Here is a 15,589-nt window from a genome sequence, read left to right as displayed (position 1 = left end):
CAGTGAACAGGGGAGGCCTTCTACCAAAAAACAAAAAAAAAAAAAAAAAATTCAGGGGAGGCCACATTAATTGACTAGTGTGTTTTAACATATTCCCTCTTTGATCATATGGGCCCTGTTGTCCCCATGTATCTGCAACTGCAACTGTCTTTAGTGAGAATGGAACATCATCCGTGATCTGGGTCAAATTCTCTCATCCGAAACTGTTCTTCAATCTCTTGTTTCTTCTGTTCCCTATTTCCTTAAATTTGGGTTTAAGCATTCAATGGGGTTTTAACTTTTAACCTCTGCATCGTAAGCCGTGTAGGTGTAAGAAATAAGAAATATGATGGAAGGAAGCTGGGTCCTTTAAAAGAGCAATTTGATTAGGATGGACAGAATAGAATGACTTTGACTCCACAAATAAGAGACTTAAGAAAAGAGAGCTCTGCAATTTTTATCCAATTGAAATCTTTTGCGTGTTGGTGTCTGTTGTTATGTGGTCCACCTTGCAGAGTCCATCACCAGCAGTCCTCAGAGAGGTTGTTGGATCATGGCCCTTTGTTTTGTCTTGTTTGGTGTTCTTCCCTTTTTGGAAGTGCAAGTGATTGCTGTTACTGCTTATGTGACTCTTCAAAATAAGGAATCTACCAGCCATGGCTGGTAGATCCGCAGTAGCGACAAGCCCTCACATCAGAATCTCTCTCGTGATAGCCCTGAGAGAGGTGTGGGCAGACAGACTCCATTGTTAACCGTGATGATTAGCTTGTTTCTCATGCTCCAATCAAAAGAGCTGACGCCCAACCCCAGAAGAGGAGGGCAGGGGAAGAAGCAGGGGAAGGAGGGGCAGAACAGCAGAATCTGCTCTTTGAGCAGAGACAGATGGAAGTAGGTCATCTTCTGGATCATAGTTCTGTTTTATTTCATCTCCAATAGTTAACAATGGTCGGCTCTGATTTTTTTTAGTACAAAATGAAATGGGCTTTTTGGGAATGATATGACTTGTGTTCAAAGAGTGATCTTATGCTTTCTTGTTCTCTTTTTTGTACCCAGGAAAGGTAAATATGCCTAGTGATAAGAGCAAGCTTGTGAAGTACAGGTCATGTCCATCTTTCTTAATTCAATTTGAAGAAAAAAATTTCACCAAAAAAATCTGAAGAAAGATTACTAAACTCAGACTGAATATCATTCTAGCAAAGAAAAGAATACCCAGCAAGACCAATATTCATTTGAACAATGATAAGCAGATTGTTAAGAGATAAATACAACTCCAACCACCTTTTGTATGGATTCCCATCAGTTGAATTGTTATGGTTTCAATACAGAAATTTGGGCTGTTATTAAAATGCATTACTGGAATAGATTCTGAGTCTAGAATGCAGTTTGAAGCCAAACATTCTATAGTAATCCAAATTCAACCCTCACATTCTTAAATCCAGAATCTCTCTCTTGAAAACAAATGATGTTTTAAGTAAGAGTTAGGACCATAATTGCAAAATCGGACCACGGGTTTAACTAGAACGAAACCCGGCTGCGTTCGAACAGAAAGCAATTGGTCCAACTCTAGACCCATTTTTGAACCCATGCTTTTACCATGCCATAGAGGGTATAATTTGGTATCTAATTCACTAAGGAATCAGCTGGTTTGAATCAGAACCAACTAACTGGTTCAACCACAATAACTCAATTCTGATTAATGTCAATTCCGAGTCTCCAACAACTTATTTATGAATTGCCCATGTATCCATTTAATGCATTTACTGTTGTTATCATTCCCCCCCCCCCCCCCCCCCCCCTCTAGTCAGTAATCAGTACTGAAAGCAAAAAATCAATGAATCTCACTTGTCTAGTTTCCTTTAGGACAGATTAACAGTACTTCTGAATAGTCAAAAAAACCAGTCAAAAATCTGTGACAATCCATACTTCTATGCAATTCTATTTTCCGGAGTTTCAGTGGATTCCTGGTCACTATCTATCTGATTCAAATCAGAATTGGTGAAGGGTGATCAATGCCCTGTTCAGGGTTCTAAAAACCTTGGGGCTAACCATGAAACAGAGCCAACTTATACTAAAAAATTCGAGATCCATACAGTCAAAAGAATCCGGCTAATGGACCAGCATGGTTACTATCCCATTATATCCCTGTTCAACTTTATGCATTACCAACTTTAACAAGCTGGTGGTACCTTCAAGTTGAATCTTCAAAAAAAAAAAAAAGTCCAAAATCACAGAGATCAGATCTTAGATATCAACCATGTGAGACAGAAGAAGGGAAGAATTAAAAAGAATAAACGGCCAGTTTCCAGTTAATCACTGACTCTTGGAAAGTTTAAACCTCACTCCAGAACCATGAGGGATCATGATCTTACCTTCAAATAGGATGCCATAGATTATAACTCACTTATTGTATATGCTTGCTGAAACAGTTCTTCCAGCCTATTTCTTGCATAATGGCATCCATTTCACATCATGGCAATTCAAAGAAGCACACCTGGTTGCAGAGAATTTGACTATCCAATGCTAGAAAAGAGAGGAAACGTAATATCAAGACAAGAAGAACACTGCAGTTTAAACTATCATATACTATGATACTACCGCATCCATTGGAAATGCTCTGAAAGATCATTACAGAGATCAGAAACACTTAATAATAGCTTGAAAGTGTACAAAATTGTAGTCAAGTTTACACAGAGAAATCAAGGGTTAAGGGTATTAATTTTCCTCATCAGGGTTAGAATTATGCATTAAGTTCTCATGAAAGAGGCATATCAAAATTGACAGCTAACCCAATAGGAGCCATTCCCTGATATCGAATGCATTACCCAGAAGGATTTATGTTTGATTGAGCAATCCTTCTGCTAAGCTGAAACCCACTTCATGACCCACAAGAAGAATTAAGATTGATAGACAGTCCTGATGTTGAAATCCATTTTTCACCCTCAAGAAGATCAAAAAACACAGTCTCTATTTCAGTCGGGAACATTCTAAAACTACATTGTAACATTGCATAAGATTCTGATTAAACGTTAACTATCCACGACTTGCAGCAGTTGCAAGGATGCCAAGAAGAGGAGTGGGGAGACGGGAACAAGAATCACAATAAACCAAATAGGCAAGAAGAAATTGAAGTGATATATATTGCTAAATCTGTAAATGCATCAGGCTCTCCGTTCTGCAATAAATGTTCATGCGACTATGCCAGCATTACATCAAAAGTCCATGGATCCATCTCAGATTGCAAGGCTATTCAACAGCTATTAAAACCCAACAGAAATTAGCTATTTCTCCAGGTTTTTCTTTTGCTCCTTAACATCAAAATAACAAAAGAAGAGGGCCAATGGCGGAAGAAAAAAATTCAAGCAGATAAAGGTATTCGTTCAGCCCTTGATCTCTGCAGATCTTCTTCATAGAGACCAGAGAAGAGAAGAGGGGAGAAGGGAAGATCAACTTAACATCAGAATCGGAGATACAAGAACTACATCAAAATACCCATCCATGGAAAGGGTTCCATTGGCTTGCCTACCTATTGATCTCCAACGAGCTGACGACAAACCTGACGATTTTGACGTTTCCAAGGTTGAAGAACTGAATCCTGGTACTTGGATGGCAGAGCCATCACTCTTTTTTGCCTTTCTGGCTTCGCAATCGCCCCAAGTTCCTCTTCCAGTTGGAATTCTTCTTGTTCCCCATTTTCACTTACATCTATTTTGTTGATTTTGAAAGCGCTCTTCCTTCTGATAACAACTCTTCTACGAGTAACTGGAACACCCATTGGCAATGCTGATCCCACGACGAACTGAACAGCATCCGCAAGAATATCGAGACCTACGCATCGGGTCCAGCAATCGATTGAATACAAGGAAGAAGAAGAAGAAGAAGAAGCACAATTCGATGACGATGAAACAAAAGAATTTGCAGGAACTGTTGCATAAGATGAAGCAGCAGCAGCAGCATCAGCATCAGCAGAAGAAGAAGAAGAAGAAGAAGAATAGGTCCTTGAAGAACGCCGGATCCTCATCAGAAATTACTTTAGAATCTGATGAAATCAATCGAAGCAAAGCAGCAAAACAGGTTCTCTGATCTGGGTTTTAGGAACCAAATGGAGTGGTGCAAGCAATTGAGCAAGAAACCGAGGAAGGGAGAAGAACAGCGATGAAGAAAGCAGAGGAAGAAATACCAATGCCGTGAGTCGCGAGAAGTATAATCATTCGCAATTTTCTACAGCGTAATTCGTAGTAAACTTGCGATTAGAAACCCGTTTAAAACGCTCTCCTCTTTTCTTTTTCTTCTTAATATTAAAACCGTATTGATTTGAATTTGAATGGAATCAGTTCGTTACTAACACAGATTACGATATCAGGAGAACGAACCTTTCTTGATATATTACAATTTACAAAAAAGAAAAAAAAAAAAAAATAGACCTTTCTTGATTTGATTATTTGATATGATTTCGATATACCCAATTGTTGTCCTTTCATTATTATTACTATTATCTTTTTTATGAGAAAATAAAATGCATTCATTAGAAATTGTGCATACAGTTTGGTTAGCAAGGTTTCTCCAAAGAGTAGCAGCAAGGTTTTTCCTACGAGTAGCATCCAATGTACTAGATTGAATAAAATCTAGAGCAAATTGCACGAACACCTCCAAAATTTAAGTCTAAAAGCACTGACATCACATTTTATGTTTAAAAACACAGGTCCTATTCCGTTATAATGGTAAATTGTACAATTAAAAACACCATTATATCCTTATTCAAACTTACTCTTCATTATGCCCTAACCAAACAACTTATGCTCCATGGTTAATTCTCTCCTCTCTCGGCTCTCTACATCTCCTTTTTGGGAAAACATCCTCTACTATACACAATAGTGCACATATATACTAAATGATTGGTTAAGAAAACAAAGTAAATACAAGACTATTGAAGATTTTTAAATTTTAAAATTAAGTTTTTAATCTCAGCCAATCATTTAGTACAAAAACGCACTGTTGTACACAAGCAGTGGATTTCCCCCCCCCTCCTTACTCCCATTCGGCAACCTCAACCTACTTCTTTGCACCTAGCCGAAAATCACAACTCTTTGATGATTTGGATGAACCATTTCTTGACCTTCATTAATTTGTTCTTGATCAATTTTTTATTTCAAACCTCTGCTTAGGATGTCCTTGAATCGCATATGAGAGAGCATTTGTTCATAAACCCTAACTTTTGTTTCACTGTGATTATGAATGCATTTTTTTTTTTTTGCCAAAACCCTAGAAGTTTCGTGATGTGTTTTTTTATGTGGATTAGAAAGAGCAACTAATCAGGGATGATTCAAGTGTTTACCCAAGCATATCTTCAATATGATATTGGTATTGAAAAATGATACAACTAACCATGTATACTGTATCAATTTCATCCCAATATAAATACCATTATATCAGTAGTCTATGATAATAATATGTATCCAATACCATATCGAGTTCCAAATGACACAAATGTCATACCACTACAACATGATGTCCAAAGGTCTCTAGTAGAAAGTAATATGAAATCCACTATGGTAGTAAATGTTTTAATTTCATTTTTTTCTTAAAACTAATCTATAGAGGCCCAACTTGACTTTAAGGCTTATTGGGCATATCTTTTGTTATGCCATGATACATACATATCTTAAGAGCCCATCATTGATTCTCTACGCCCAAAAAAAAAAACCCATTAGTGTGATCATGGATTCATGGGAATGAAAATTACCTTCAATTTTTTTGTTATTTTATTATTTTGGGATAATTTTCATATAGACCAGTGATGTGTGGTCCAAGTTAATTTTAGTCCAAGAAAATGATATTTTGCATTTTGCTTCTCTTATGGTATTTAAAAAATATCAATTAAGAACGCATTGTCAAATTGTAAATGTAAAATATTATTTTATTTAGACTAAAATGATTTGAATCAAATTTCAAGAGGTCCAAATGCACTTTAGGGCATGTTTGGTTACTTGAGTCTGAGGATTTCAAATCTATGGAGTCATGGTTTTTAAAATTAAGTGTTTGGTTAGCTTGAATCTTTGGAATGAAATCTATAGATTTATCCTAAAAAAATATTTATAGAATCATGGTTCAAATGTTTAATACTTTTATTATAGAGATGAAATCTATGGATTTCACCTTATACCCATAAATCTATAGATTCACGTTTTTAGTATAAAAAGGTAAATCTCTAGATTTCATGAATCTAGAGATTCACAAAACCCAACAGGTATAAATCTCCCATTTGTGAATCCCTCCCTTAAGCAGGGGGGGGAAGAAAGAAAACACCCCCACCCACCACCCACCCCCCCACCGCCCCCCCCCCCCTCTTGTTCTTGTTTTTTTTTTTAAAGGAAGAGAGAAACAGTTTGTATTATAAATTCAGGGTTAAATCCCACCCCAGAGCATTGCCTTTAAGCAATCCCTTCATGTTCATTTGTTAAACTAAGTAGCCATTTTTTGGTTGCATCATGTCTTAAATTACAGACTTCTAACTTGGATATAATTGATAGTATCATTGCCAAAATAGGGTAAAGGGTAGGAGATAAGTGGTTTATTTTTTTTGCCTTTGATAAGATATTTTACTGTTGTATCATCACACCAGATGTACTGTAGATGTACTTTCTTCAATTTGGCTCTTTGTATCATTGTCCAAGTGTTCTTTAGCATTTCCTCCAAAAGGTATCTTGCTGGTGTTGTCCCTAGCTATATTTACTTTTTGGATGATTCCATTCCAAACATGTCCTATGCTCCATTTGTCTCCATCTAGTTCACTAGATACACCTGCACATATTAGTATTAGTGAGTTTCCAAATTTACTAGGTGAATTAAGACATATGAAACAAGGGGGTTGTAGAGTTATTTCTGCATTGGTTAATTCAAGGTTACTTTTGGGGAGAAGTTTCAAGTCTTTAACCATCTATTTGTACTATTCAGTATTCGTAGTTGATATGGGTCAAATAATATCGAATCCGGTAACCCATGATAAAACACAGTCAACCGGGTTCGGGTCGTCAACCCAAGGAGGACCACTTTCGAGATTGGATTAACCGAATCTCAGCAATTACGCATGGAGAACAGTTGCAGCGGATGAGCGTGATCCCGGAGATTACGAGATACGTGATCAAGTCACGATAAGTAACTTCCATTAATGCTAAGTGGGGATCGTCCCAAGGCAGGTAAATTTTGAGCTCCGAATAAGCAAGGTAAAACCCTAAAGATCTGACGGTCACCAAGAGGGATCCTGAACGCATCCAACGGTCGGGAATCAGAGGTAAAACCTATATAAACAAGTATATTACGCCCTTACGAGGTATCTAAATCGTTTCCTATACAATTACGTTTACTATACACTCTGCAATTAACCAGAGTCTTGTAACCAGTTCATTAGTTGACTTAGCCTTCGGAGGTGGCCTCTCGACCCCACGGTCGGGCCACTCCTAACACTGTTTTGCAAGCTGATCTCCAGAGACCAGAAGGTTGAGCGGATTTTGGACACATCATTTGGCGACGTCTGTGGGAAACGCTTCAGAAAGTCATGGTTACCAGATCAAAGGCAGCAGCAACAACAGTTGTAGATTTGAATGGAGACGAACGTCCCAACAACCTAGATAATCTTCAAGAACAGATGAATCAAATGCAGCTGTAGTTCCTGGAAATGCAACAGACGCTTCAGACGATAACGAGACACGTAGTCACTCCTCAGCTTCCAATCTTCATGATTAGGAGGAAGCCCGAGGGCATACGCAAAAACGGAAGAAATTTGTCTCCTGCCAAGGACTTACTCAGCAAGGAGATAGGCGACCACTTGGAGATTAGAATTGCAGGCAAAGCCCTCAGGAAGGTCGTAGAGGTCGATCCCGAGAACGTAGAATTGTAGAATTACCCAGGAGAGATGGTCGCCATCGATCGACAGCAAACAAGCCAAACCGGAACCATCACTAGACAGGAGCGAGGAGTACGCATTCACACACCAACCTCTCAACATTGAGGTAGAGATAGCGTTCGAACGGATGATGGTCAAACGGTGCACATCGGTCGGGAACTAGCATACATAAATCTAAGATTGGGGCAACTCTCCTGGGGGAGGCGAACTGATGATGTAACAAACCCCCGTAATTCTAACCCGGAATCGGTATTGCAAGTCCAATAACCCGAAGGTCTAGCCGGGTTAAGTTGTGGAATGTTAGGATAGATGTCCATAATCTATATCTTGAACCCATGGATCTGGATTCTCTTGATGATGAATCTGTCTTGCTGGAAAACTGGATCTGGTGGAAGGCAAATGACATTTGGAGATGTTCGGAATGAAAGTAAGACATCCTCCATGTGTTGATTAGGGTTAGGTTGAGGTTGGGTATCAACCCTTTGAGCAAAGCACCCTTGTACAACAATGTACTAGGGGGTGGTTGCTTAAGGCGATTGATCGAACCAATCAACCACCCCAAGCGACCGCTAGATCCTGATTGAGGGAAAATACTCTCTTTTGCCCCTTGTTCTCTATAAATAGCAACCCTCGCCCTATTAACAAATTATTATATTCGGGATTGCTATTTTGGACGGTTAGGCAGTAGTGAAGACGTGCTGGAAGGTGAGTGAAGTGCGGATTGAGATCTGGAACCTCTTCCCCTCTGCTTTTGCAGTTCTAGTTGAGGTAAGTGAATTCCCCTCTCACTCATTCTCTTTATTTAGTTTTGGTTGGTGTTGATTTCATCTCCACCATGTGGGAATGGCTTTTTATGATTAATTGGTTACCCTAATTAATGTGTTTGAGAGGATTCTGTCCTAAAACGAATCACTGCATTCTTACAAAGGATAAATCCAATCAAGGGAGATGATTTGGGTGACAAATATTTAGGGTTTCTGATTTACCCCTTGGTTATAGACATGTTGGTTCGAAATTCAGATTGAGATTATCCCAAAACCATATTGAAATCAGATAATCAAAAGCCTGAGTTTTGGATTGGAAACATTCTGTTTTTGGGGCGGTTGCTCAAGGCGGTCGCTTGAGGGTCACAGTAGATATGTGACTTGTGGCTTTTAGTCCGTTTGACTCATGTTACTTATATAATCTTGTAACCCTGTTTATAGGTGTTCTTTGTTTCTACTGAAAGTTTTATAATTATTATTGGATTGTATTCTAAAGAACTTCTACTTATTTATAGGTAAGAATATACATTCTTGTCTTTATGAATTACATATACATGATGAATCAGTTGTTCACTTTATTTATTCTTAATCATGTATCTTGCTGTAACTATATAAGACATGTTGATATTATTGTATACTTGCTGTTTGTGATGATCTTTGATATACTTTATCAATTATGGTATTGAACAACTGATTGTGGTATGATGGTGATTGGTGTAATGTAGTTGAGATGGAAAGGGTATTCCATTGGGATATTTTGGCTTGAAATATTAGAGGGCTGTGGTATCGGACACATACTCACTGATACCTCCAGCATTATCATGACTACTGGATAACATACGTAGAGAGTCTAGAATTGCATGGCTAGGTACCTCACATACTACTACCCTTTCGGTTGGGGAATTGAAGCCAATGGTCCACTGTTGTTCATGCAATAGTAGGATTGTATATGTTAGGGATGGGGGCATGGACGTCCATTTTTTCTGACATGTTCCTCGATTGGACTCACAAACTCGCATCCCAGCTCAACATCCCTCGAATTGTCTTCTCTCTTGCCACTGCCACATTCATGTCCATCACCGACTACCTCTGGCAAGAAACACCACCGAGAAACGATCCAAACGATCCTGATTTCCCGTCTCATTTTCCAAAATTCCTGGTTTTCCGGTCGACTGTTTTTACCGTGGTCGATTTATTATCAATTTCGTCGGTTTAATGCTAAAGTTGTGTCGCTGGGGTTTGGGTCCCACCCCAGTTTCGACGCCTGAAGAATTCATTATGGCATGGCAAGCATTGGCTGGGAAAAATCTTCCTTAACTTTCTCCCATGAGATATAAATATCTCGACTGGAGCAACCGTAAGCGGATCCTGACCGTCGGCGAATTCAGACACGTATTAAACCTGATCAAAACTTAAGCTGAGTTGGTCCCCCCTGAAGCACTGACACAATCCCAGAGTAGACTGGCAGATCGGCGTTGACGGGTTAACCGATACGTATGCCGCCCAGCCAGGCGCCAGCCAAGCTAGTCCCAACCTCACCTTCCTTCACCGTTTTGCTACTTGCTACCTGCTACGTACTCCTCCTCCATTACTGCCTGCCTGCTGCGACCCCCACCACAACTCACAACACTCCCTGCCTGCTGCACTGCACAGATAACAGAGATCAGATCAGATCAGAGATCAGATCAGATCAGATCAGTAGTCTTCCTGCACGTGCAGAGTCAAACACTGGCGTGTAGAAATCAAACACGCCACACGCACACAGAGTGAGGGAGAGAGAGAGAGAGCGAGAGGCCGGTAAGCTGTTTCAACTTTTCGAGTTTAATAAAATAGCTACCCCGTACACTACGCCCTGTGACCGCCACCAATGCCCTGCGGTACAGCGCTGTCGGCTTAAATCCCAACGAGTAATTTTCTCGCCCCCACCTCCCCAACCTACCCTATACTACTAGGACTATTACACCGCTCAGCTGCTTCACTGAATCACACACCCCACCCTCCCTCCCTCCCTCCCTCCCTCCCTCGATTCCTCATCACGCTTCCCACACTTTCACGGTTTCACCTCCCCTACGTGGACCCCGCCTCAATATCCACCTTACCAATACAACACGACTCCAACCTCAACCAGTCATCCAACGTCTCTTAAATGCTGAACCATCCTACGTACCCTAGCTAGACCTATAATCATATACAGGATCTGACGGTCTAAGACGACACGTGGGTAGTCCTTTTGGTCATCCCCTCCACGCTAACCCACTGAAAACGGCATGCATCTGACAAAGACAGTCGAGTGCATATACGACACGTGTGAAAAACTATATATATATTTATATTCTTTTCTTGTGTAAAAAAAAGTTGAAACTTCAGAAGATACCAAGATAAGAAGACTTACTAGGTGATGACATAGATAAGCAAAAGCAAAGCCGCGCATAAAAAATAAAAATAAAAAACCGGTTTTGGTTAGCAAGATCTTTGACGTATATCTGTCTCGAAAACTACCGTTGTCACATGTATTAATTAAAAGTATCCTAAGGATTAATAAAAGCTCATTAACGCGGCGGCGAATGCTGATGGCGAGAACTGATCAAAGAAAGAACCCGCGTCACGTGTCAGAATGAAAGCCCCAACCCACTTTTCCTTTCCCTTTCATTTCCTTTCCTTTTCCCTGCCGCTTTCGCCCGTCATGTTGCCGTCTCCACCCGGCCCCCACTTACTCACATCAAGCCAAGTCTCCTTCCCCACCCCACCCCACCCAACACGGTCATACACTGACTCATACCCGTTTTCTTGAGGTGGGGCCCACCCTTCAAACCCACACCCATGACGCCACCTACCTCCGCCTCCGCCTCCGCCTCCGCCACCGCCAGCTGCTATGAATCTTTATTGCGGAGGCGTGTCCTTTTCGCCTCCCATGTCTTATGTGTACGGCGCTTTATCGTGCCGGCATACTTTTTGCGGTTTTTTTCTTCACCAGCTGTGCTGCTGCCACTTTTTCTTCATCTACTACTACTACCGCCGCCGCCGCTGCGCGGATGTTAAAGTTTAATAATAAAGGTTTTTCTTTTTAATTGACAACGCTTTTTTTAATACTTTTTTTTACCTAATGGTAATGGAACCAAAATTGGATTAGGCATGAGTACTGTATGACCACGGTAATGCAAAATTTAGTGTTTTAAGTTTCAAGTTTCAACCAATACGAGAGTCAAAATCTACAAGCCTGCCTGCCTGCCTGCCTGCCTTGAGAATAATAAAAACAACTGTAGCGTGGGGATGATCAATCCATGGACGGTGGAGACGTGTGGGAAACCATCCTCATTAAATTTAGGCTCATTGATTACCAAGTCCGTTGGGTAATTAGTGCAGCAAAGATTCCGTTTCTGCTCAAATTAATTACTTTTTTATTTGTTGGGTAAATACCTAAATTAAACCAACCACACTTGAATTAATTAAAATGACACATTTAATTATCTTGAACTGCCGGCGACAGTTGCACCGATCGAGTCGACGAGTAGGCGGTGACAAACAAAACCAAGCTGAGTTGCTCACTTGCTCGTGCGAGGTGTGACCGACAAAACCAGACGTTCAAAGCTGTCAGTTTAGCAAGGTACAGATATGGGTCATGGGGTGAATGATACGATCCCCTTGGTCGGTTCTCACTTCCCAACACTTCCCCCACTCATGATCTCTTCTGTACCTGAATCTCTCTGTACTTCTTCTCATGTCTTCCACAGTTGAATCTTCGTTAACAATCCAAATGCAAAAATACAAATGAAACAGATCAAAATATCAGTTCTTTATCAATTCCAAATTTCCAATTTGTTGTAACTGTACAGAATAGGAAACAGATTAGATCTAACCTACAACAGTAAAAACGGCAAAACAAACTCTAAACGGAGTACGACAAAGCGCCGGCGGCGCTGGTGTTTCGACCATCGCCTCACATTCACAAATACGGTCAGTAGAGAGGAGCAGGAAGGTTGAGATCGAAGGACAACGGCTTCTTCTTCTCTTCTTTCATTTTCTCGTGTTCGTTCCTCACCACCATCTCCACAGCCTCGAAGTTATAACCAGTAAAACCAGAACTCGCCGGAACATCTGCGGATCCAAGAGCAGAGAGGAAGCTCCGGCCGTCAGCAGTAACATACTTGGGACTCCAATCCTGCATCTGCATCTGGAAAGTTGTACCAGTAGAAGATCCGGTAGCTGCGAAACCTCCGTTGCCGAAGTTAGTCTTCGCCTTAGGACCACGAAGAGTCCTAGCAGCTTCATCGTAAGCCCTAGCCGCCTCTTCTGCCGTGTCGAAGGTACCTAGCCACTTCCTCGTCTTCTTCCAGGGATCTCGGATCTCGGCGGCGTATCGTCCCCAAGGACGCTTGCGGACACCTCTAAAATGAACCTCCTTCAGAAGCGGCGCCACCTTCATCGTCTCCTTATCCCCGGAACCGGCCATGCTTCCTTTTTTACGCACATGAAACGCTTCTACCGCCATTGGCTTCTTGACTGAGAAGTAGGGTGGTCGGAGTTTACGGAAGCAACAGTGGTCCCTTTAGAGAGAGAAAGACTCTCAGATGACGAGAAGAGAGAGAGAGAGAGGCTACCCCTGCTTGTGTATTTGTGTGTGAAGAAAAAGAAACAGCGGTAGGGTGAGAATTTATAGCGGAGCAGATGGTCTTTGTTAAGCCCGACAGGCGGTTTTATTTCATTGCAACTTATTATTCTATTTCACCAATAAATAAAAAAATGTTATTATTATATTTTATGTATTTATTTAAAATTTTAATGTATTAATTGCATGGGAGTAGTGAAAAAAATGCCGAGATGTGGTGGCCATCCTTTCAAGTTTCAAGATTATGTATGGGGGCCCCTCTCTGTATTCTGACATGCGGGAGTGGAGTGGAACCCACATACGTACCTGTTTTCTCGTGGGTCGTGGGCGGCTGTTCTCGGTTTCGTTTTCTCGTCTTCTCGTGGGCGGCTGTTCTCATTCATTTTCTCAGATAAAATGACATAACAACCCCTTCTTTGTTAAGATTATTCTTCTTACATTGAAGTATCTAATCTGCTTACATCAAACACTTAACAATAATATTTTAATGCCGATAATGTCTTCAAATGTATTTTTACCTTATCAGAGATGTGATTGATAAATTAGATCCAGGTGGCATTATTTTTAAGGAATAATTGAGGGTGGCGCTGAAAATTTTCATATTATCATCTTGACCCACTGTTATTAAATATTAATATTTTTTCAACCAGAATTGCAGAACAACTTTGATTTGTTTTATCAAAAGAAATGGAGAACTTGATAAGTAATTTAAAAGCCGAAAAGGCTAGTCACATTAATTAGCATATAAGTTAAATAACATAAATACCACTTGCCATTGCACCTAACCAAGAATTTAATACTCGTGTAGTTATGAAAACATTTGGTAAGATCTGCTTGGCTAATGAATATGATAAAATAATTTTAAGAGTTTTTTTTAGGGCACCTACTTAAGTAAGCCTGCCTATAATTCTTGATGTGAGCAAAATTCCATGGCATCCACTTTTACTTTTTGCATAATTTTAAGTTATCCATTGTTAGTTGTGAAATATTTGACTTTAATTGTATTAGTGAAGTGATTAAAATATCCCATATACTAATTAAATGACTAAAATGTCATTTCACTCGCTTAAATGATCAAACCTTTTAGGTGGGTCTCCTTTCACCCATCTTCTTCCTATATCTCACTAAAAAGTCCATCGCCGCCCCTCCCCCGCCGGCTACCACCGCCTTCCTCTGTCGTTGCGCGAAACCAAACCAGATTTGAGAAACCATAGATTAATAAGATTAATGTTTTAATAATAGATTTGAGACATCAATTGTCAAACTCAAAACTACTCTCTATGAACGCGGGACGATCGAAGCTCAAACTCAGACTGCTTCGATTGACGTCTTAGAATCAAGAAGGAGGAGATGCAAGGCAGTAAGATGATAGGCAGAGAGCTTCGGAGGAAGCCAAGATTAGGGCCACAGAATATCTGCGAAGTACATTACAAGATGAGTTCATCTTGGGAGGAAGAAAATGAGGAGGTTAAGTTAGGCACTGTACTTGAGGATGAGCTTTGTTGCAAGCGAAATGATGGGAGAAGCTGGCAATGTAAGAACCCGAGAATCTATTTCACAACTACTTCCACGAACACTATCTACTTAGTTTGGATTGGGGCCATTGGTATACTTACAGATAGCTTGAAGATGCCACTAATGGTTTCTCAACTTTGGTTCGGTTTCCGGCAATGATAGGGGAGGGGCGGTGGTGGGGTTTCCGGTGAGATATAGGAAGAAGATTTGCACCTAGGGGTTAAGTCACTTAATTGAGTGAGAGGGCATTATAGTCATTTAACTCATATAAGGGTAATTTAGTCACTTAACTAACAAATTTAATAGTCAAACCTTTGACAACTAAAAGTGGGTAACTTGGAAATATGCAACAACCCAAAGGTGGGCGCCATGGAATCTTGCCCACTTAAGTGAGCTCTTGAAAAAAACTCTAATTTTAACGTTCTCAAATGAGTATGGTGCACCCAGTTAAGGAATGGATTTGTTTAGCATGTTGCACTTCTTTGGATTAGGTTGAATAAATGGTGAGAAATTAGGACCTATTTTATAACTCACAAAAAATAGTTTTTGATGTTTTTTGTTTTGAGGAATAAAGTTGGCTAAAAAACATTTGATAGAACTGCTTGTTTTTTGTGAATATTTTTGCAATATCAACTAAAATTTATGAAAACTTCGCTTGGAGGAGCATTTTTAGTGTTGCGCTTGTTTTCATAGCAAAAGTTGAGGGCAAGCGGGGTTTAAGTCAAATAGTTTTAGAGAGGGATACTGATAGAATTTGGCATCTCAAACATAAGAACCCTGCTAAAACCCTCTGATATATATTGTGATAAAACTCTTCTATTAGTT

General features: G+C 40.1%; 1 protein-coding gene across 1 annotated transcript; it reads right to left on the bottom strand.

Annotated features, from left to right (window-relative positions):
* Positions 1-11,977: 11,977 nt before the first annotated feature.
* LOC149028385 (uncharacterized) lies at positions 11,978-13,251 on the bottom strand. The gene has a single exon (XM_089148343.1). It carries the CDS (start codon positions 13,130-13,132, stop codon positions 12,599-12,601), a length of 534 nt encoding a protein of 177 aa, XP_089004469.1. The 5' UTR covers positions 13,133-13,251; the 3' UTR covers positions 11,978-12,598.
* Between the last annotated feature and the right edge of the window lie 2,338 nt (positions 13,252-15,589).

The sequence above is a fragment of the Hakea prostrata genome, chromosome 1 (genome assembly GCF_041222555.1).
Source record: "Hakea prostrata isolate BN-2017 chromosome 1, UWA_Hpros_2, whole genome shotgun sequence".
Classification (NCBI taxonomy): domain Eukaryota; kingdom Viridiplantae; phylum Streptophyta; class Magnoliopsida; order Proteales; family Proteaceae; genus Hakea; species Hakea prostrata.
The sequence above is the reverse complement of the archived record's forward strand: the minus strand, read 5'-3'. Positions and strand labels throughout refer to the sequence as shown.

Excerpts from the sequence above, each read along its gene's own strand:
- LOC149028385 (XM_089148343.1), bottom strand. The coding sequence starts at position 13,132 with ATGGCGGTAGAAGCGTTTCATGTGCGTAAAAAAGGAAGCATGGCCGGT.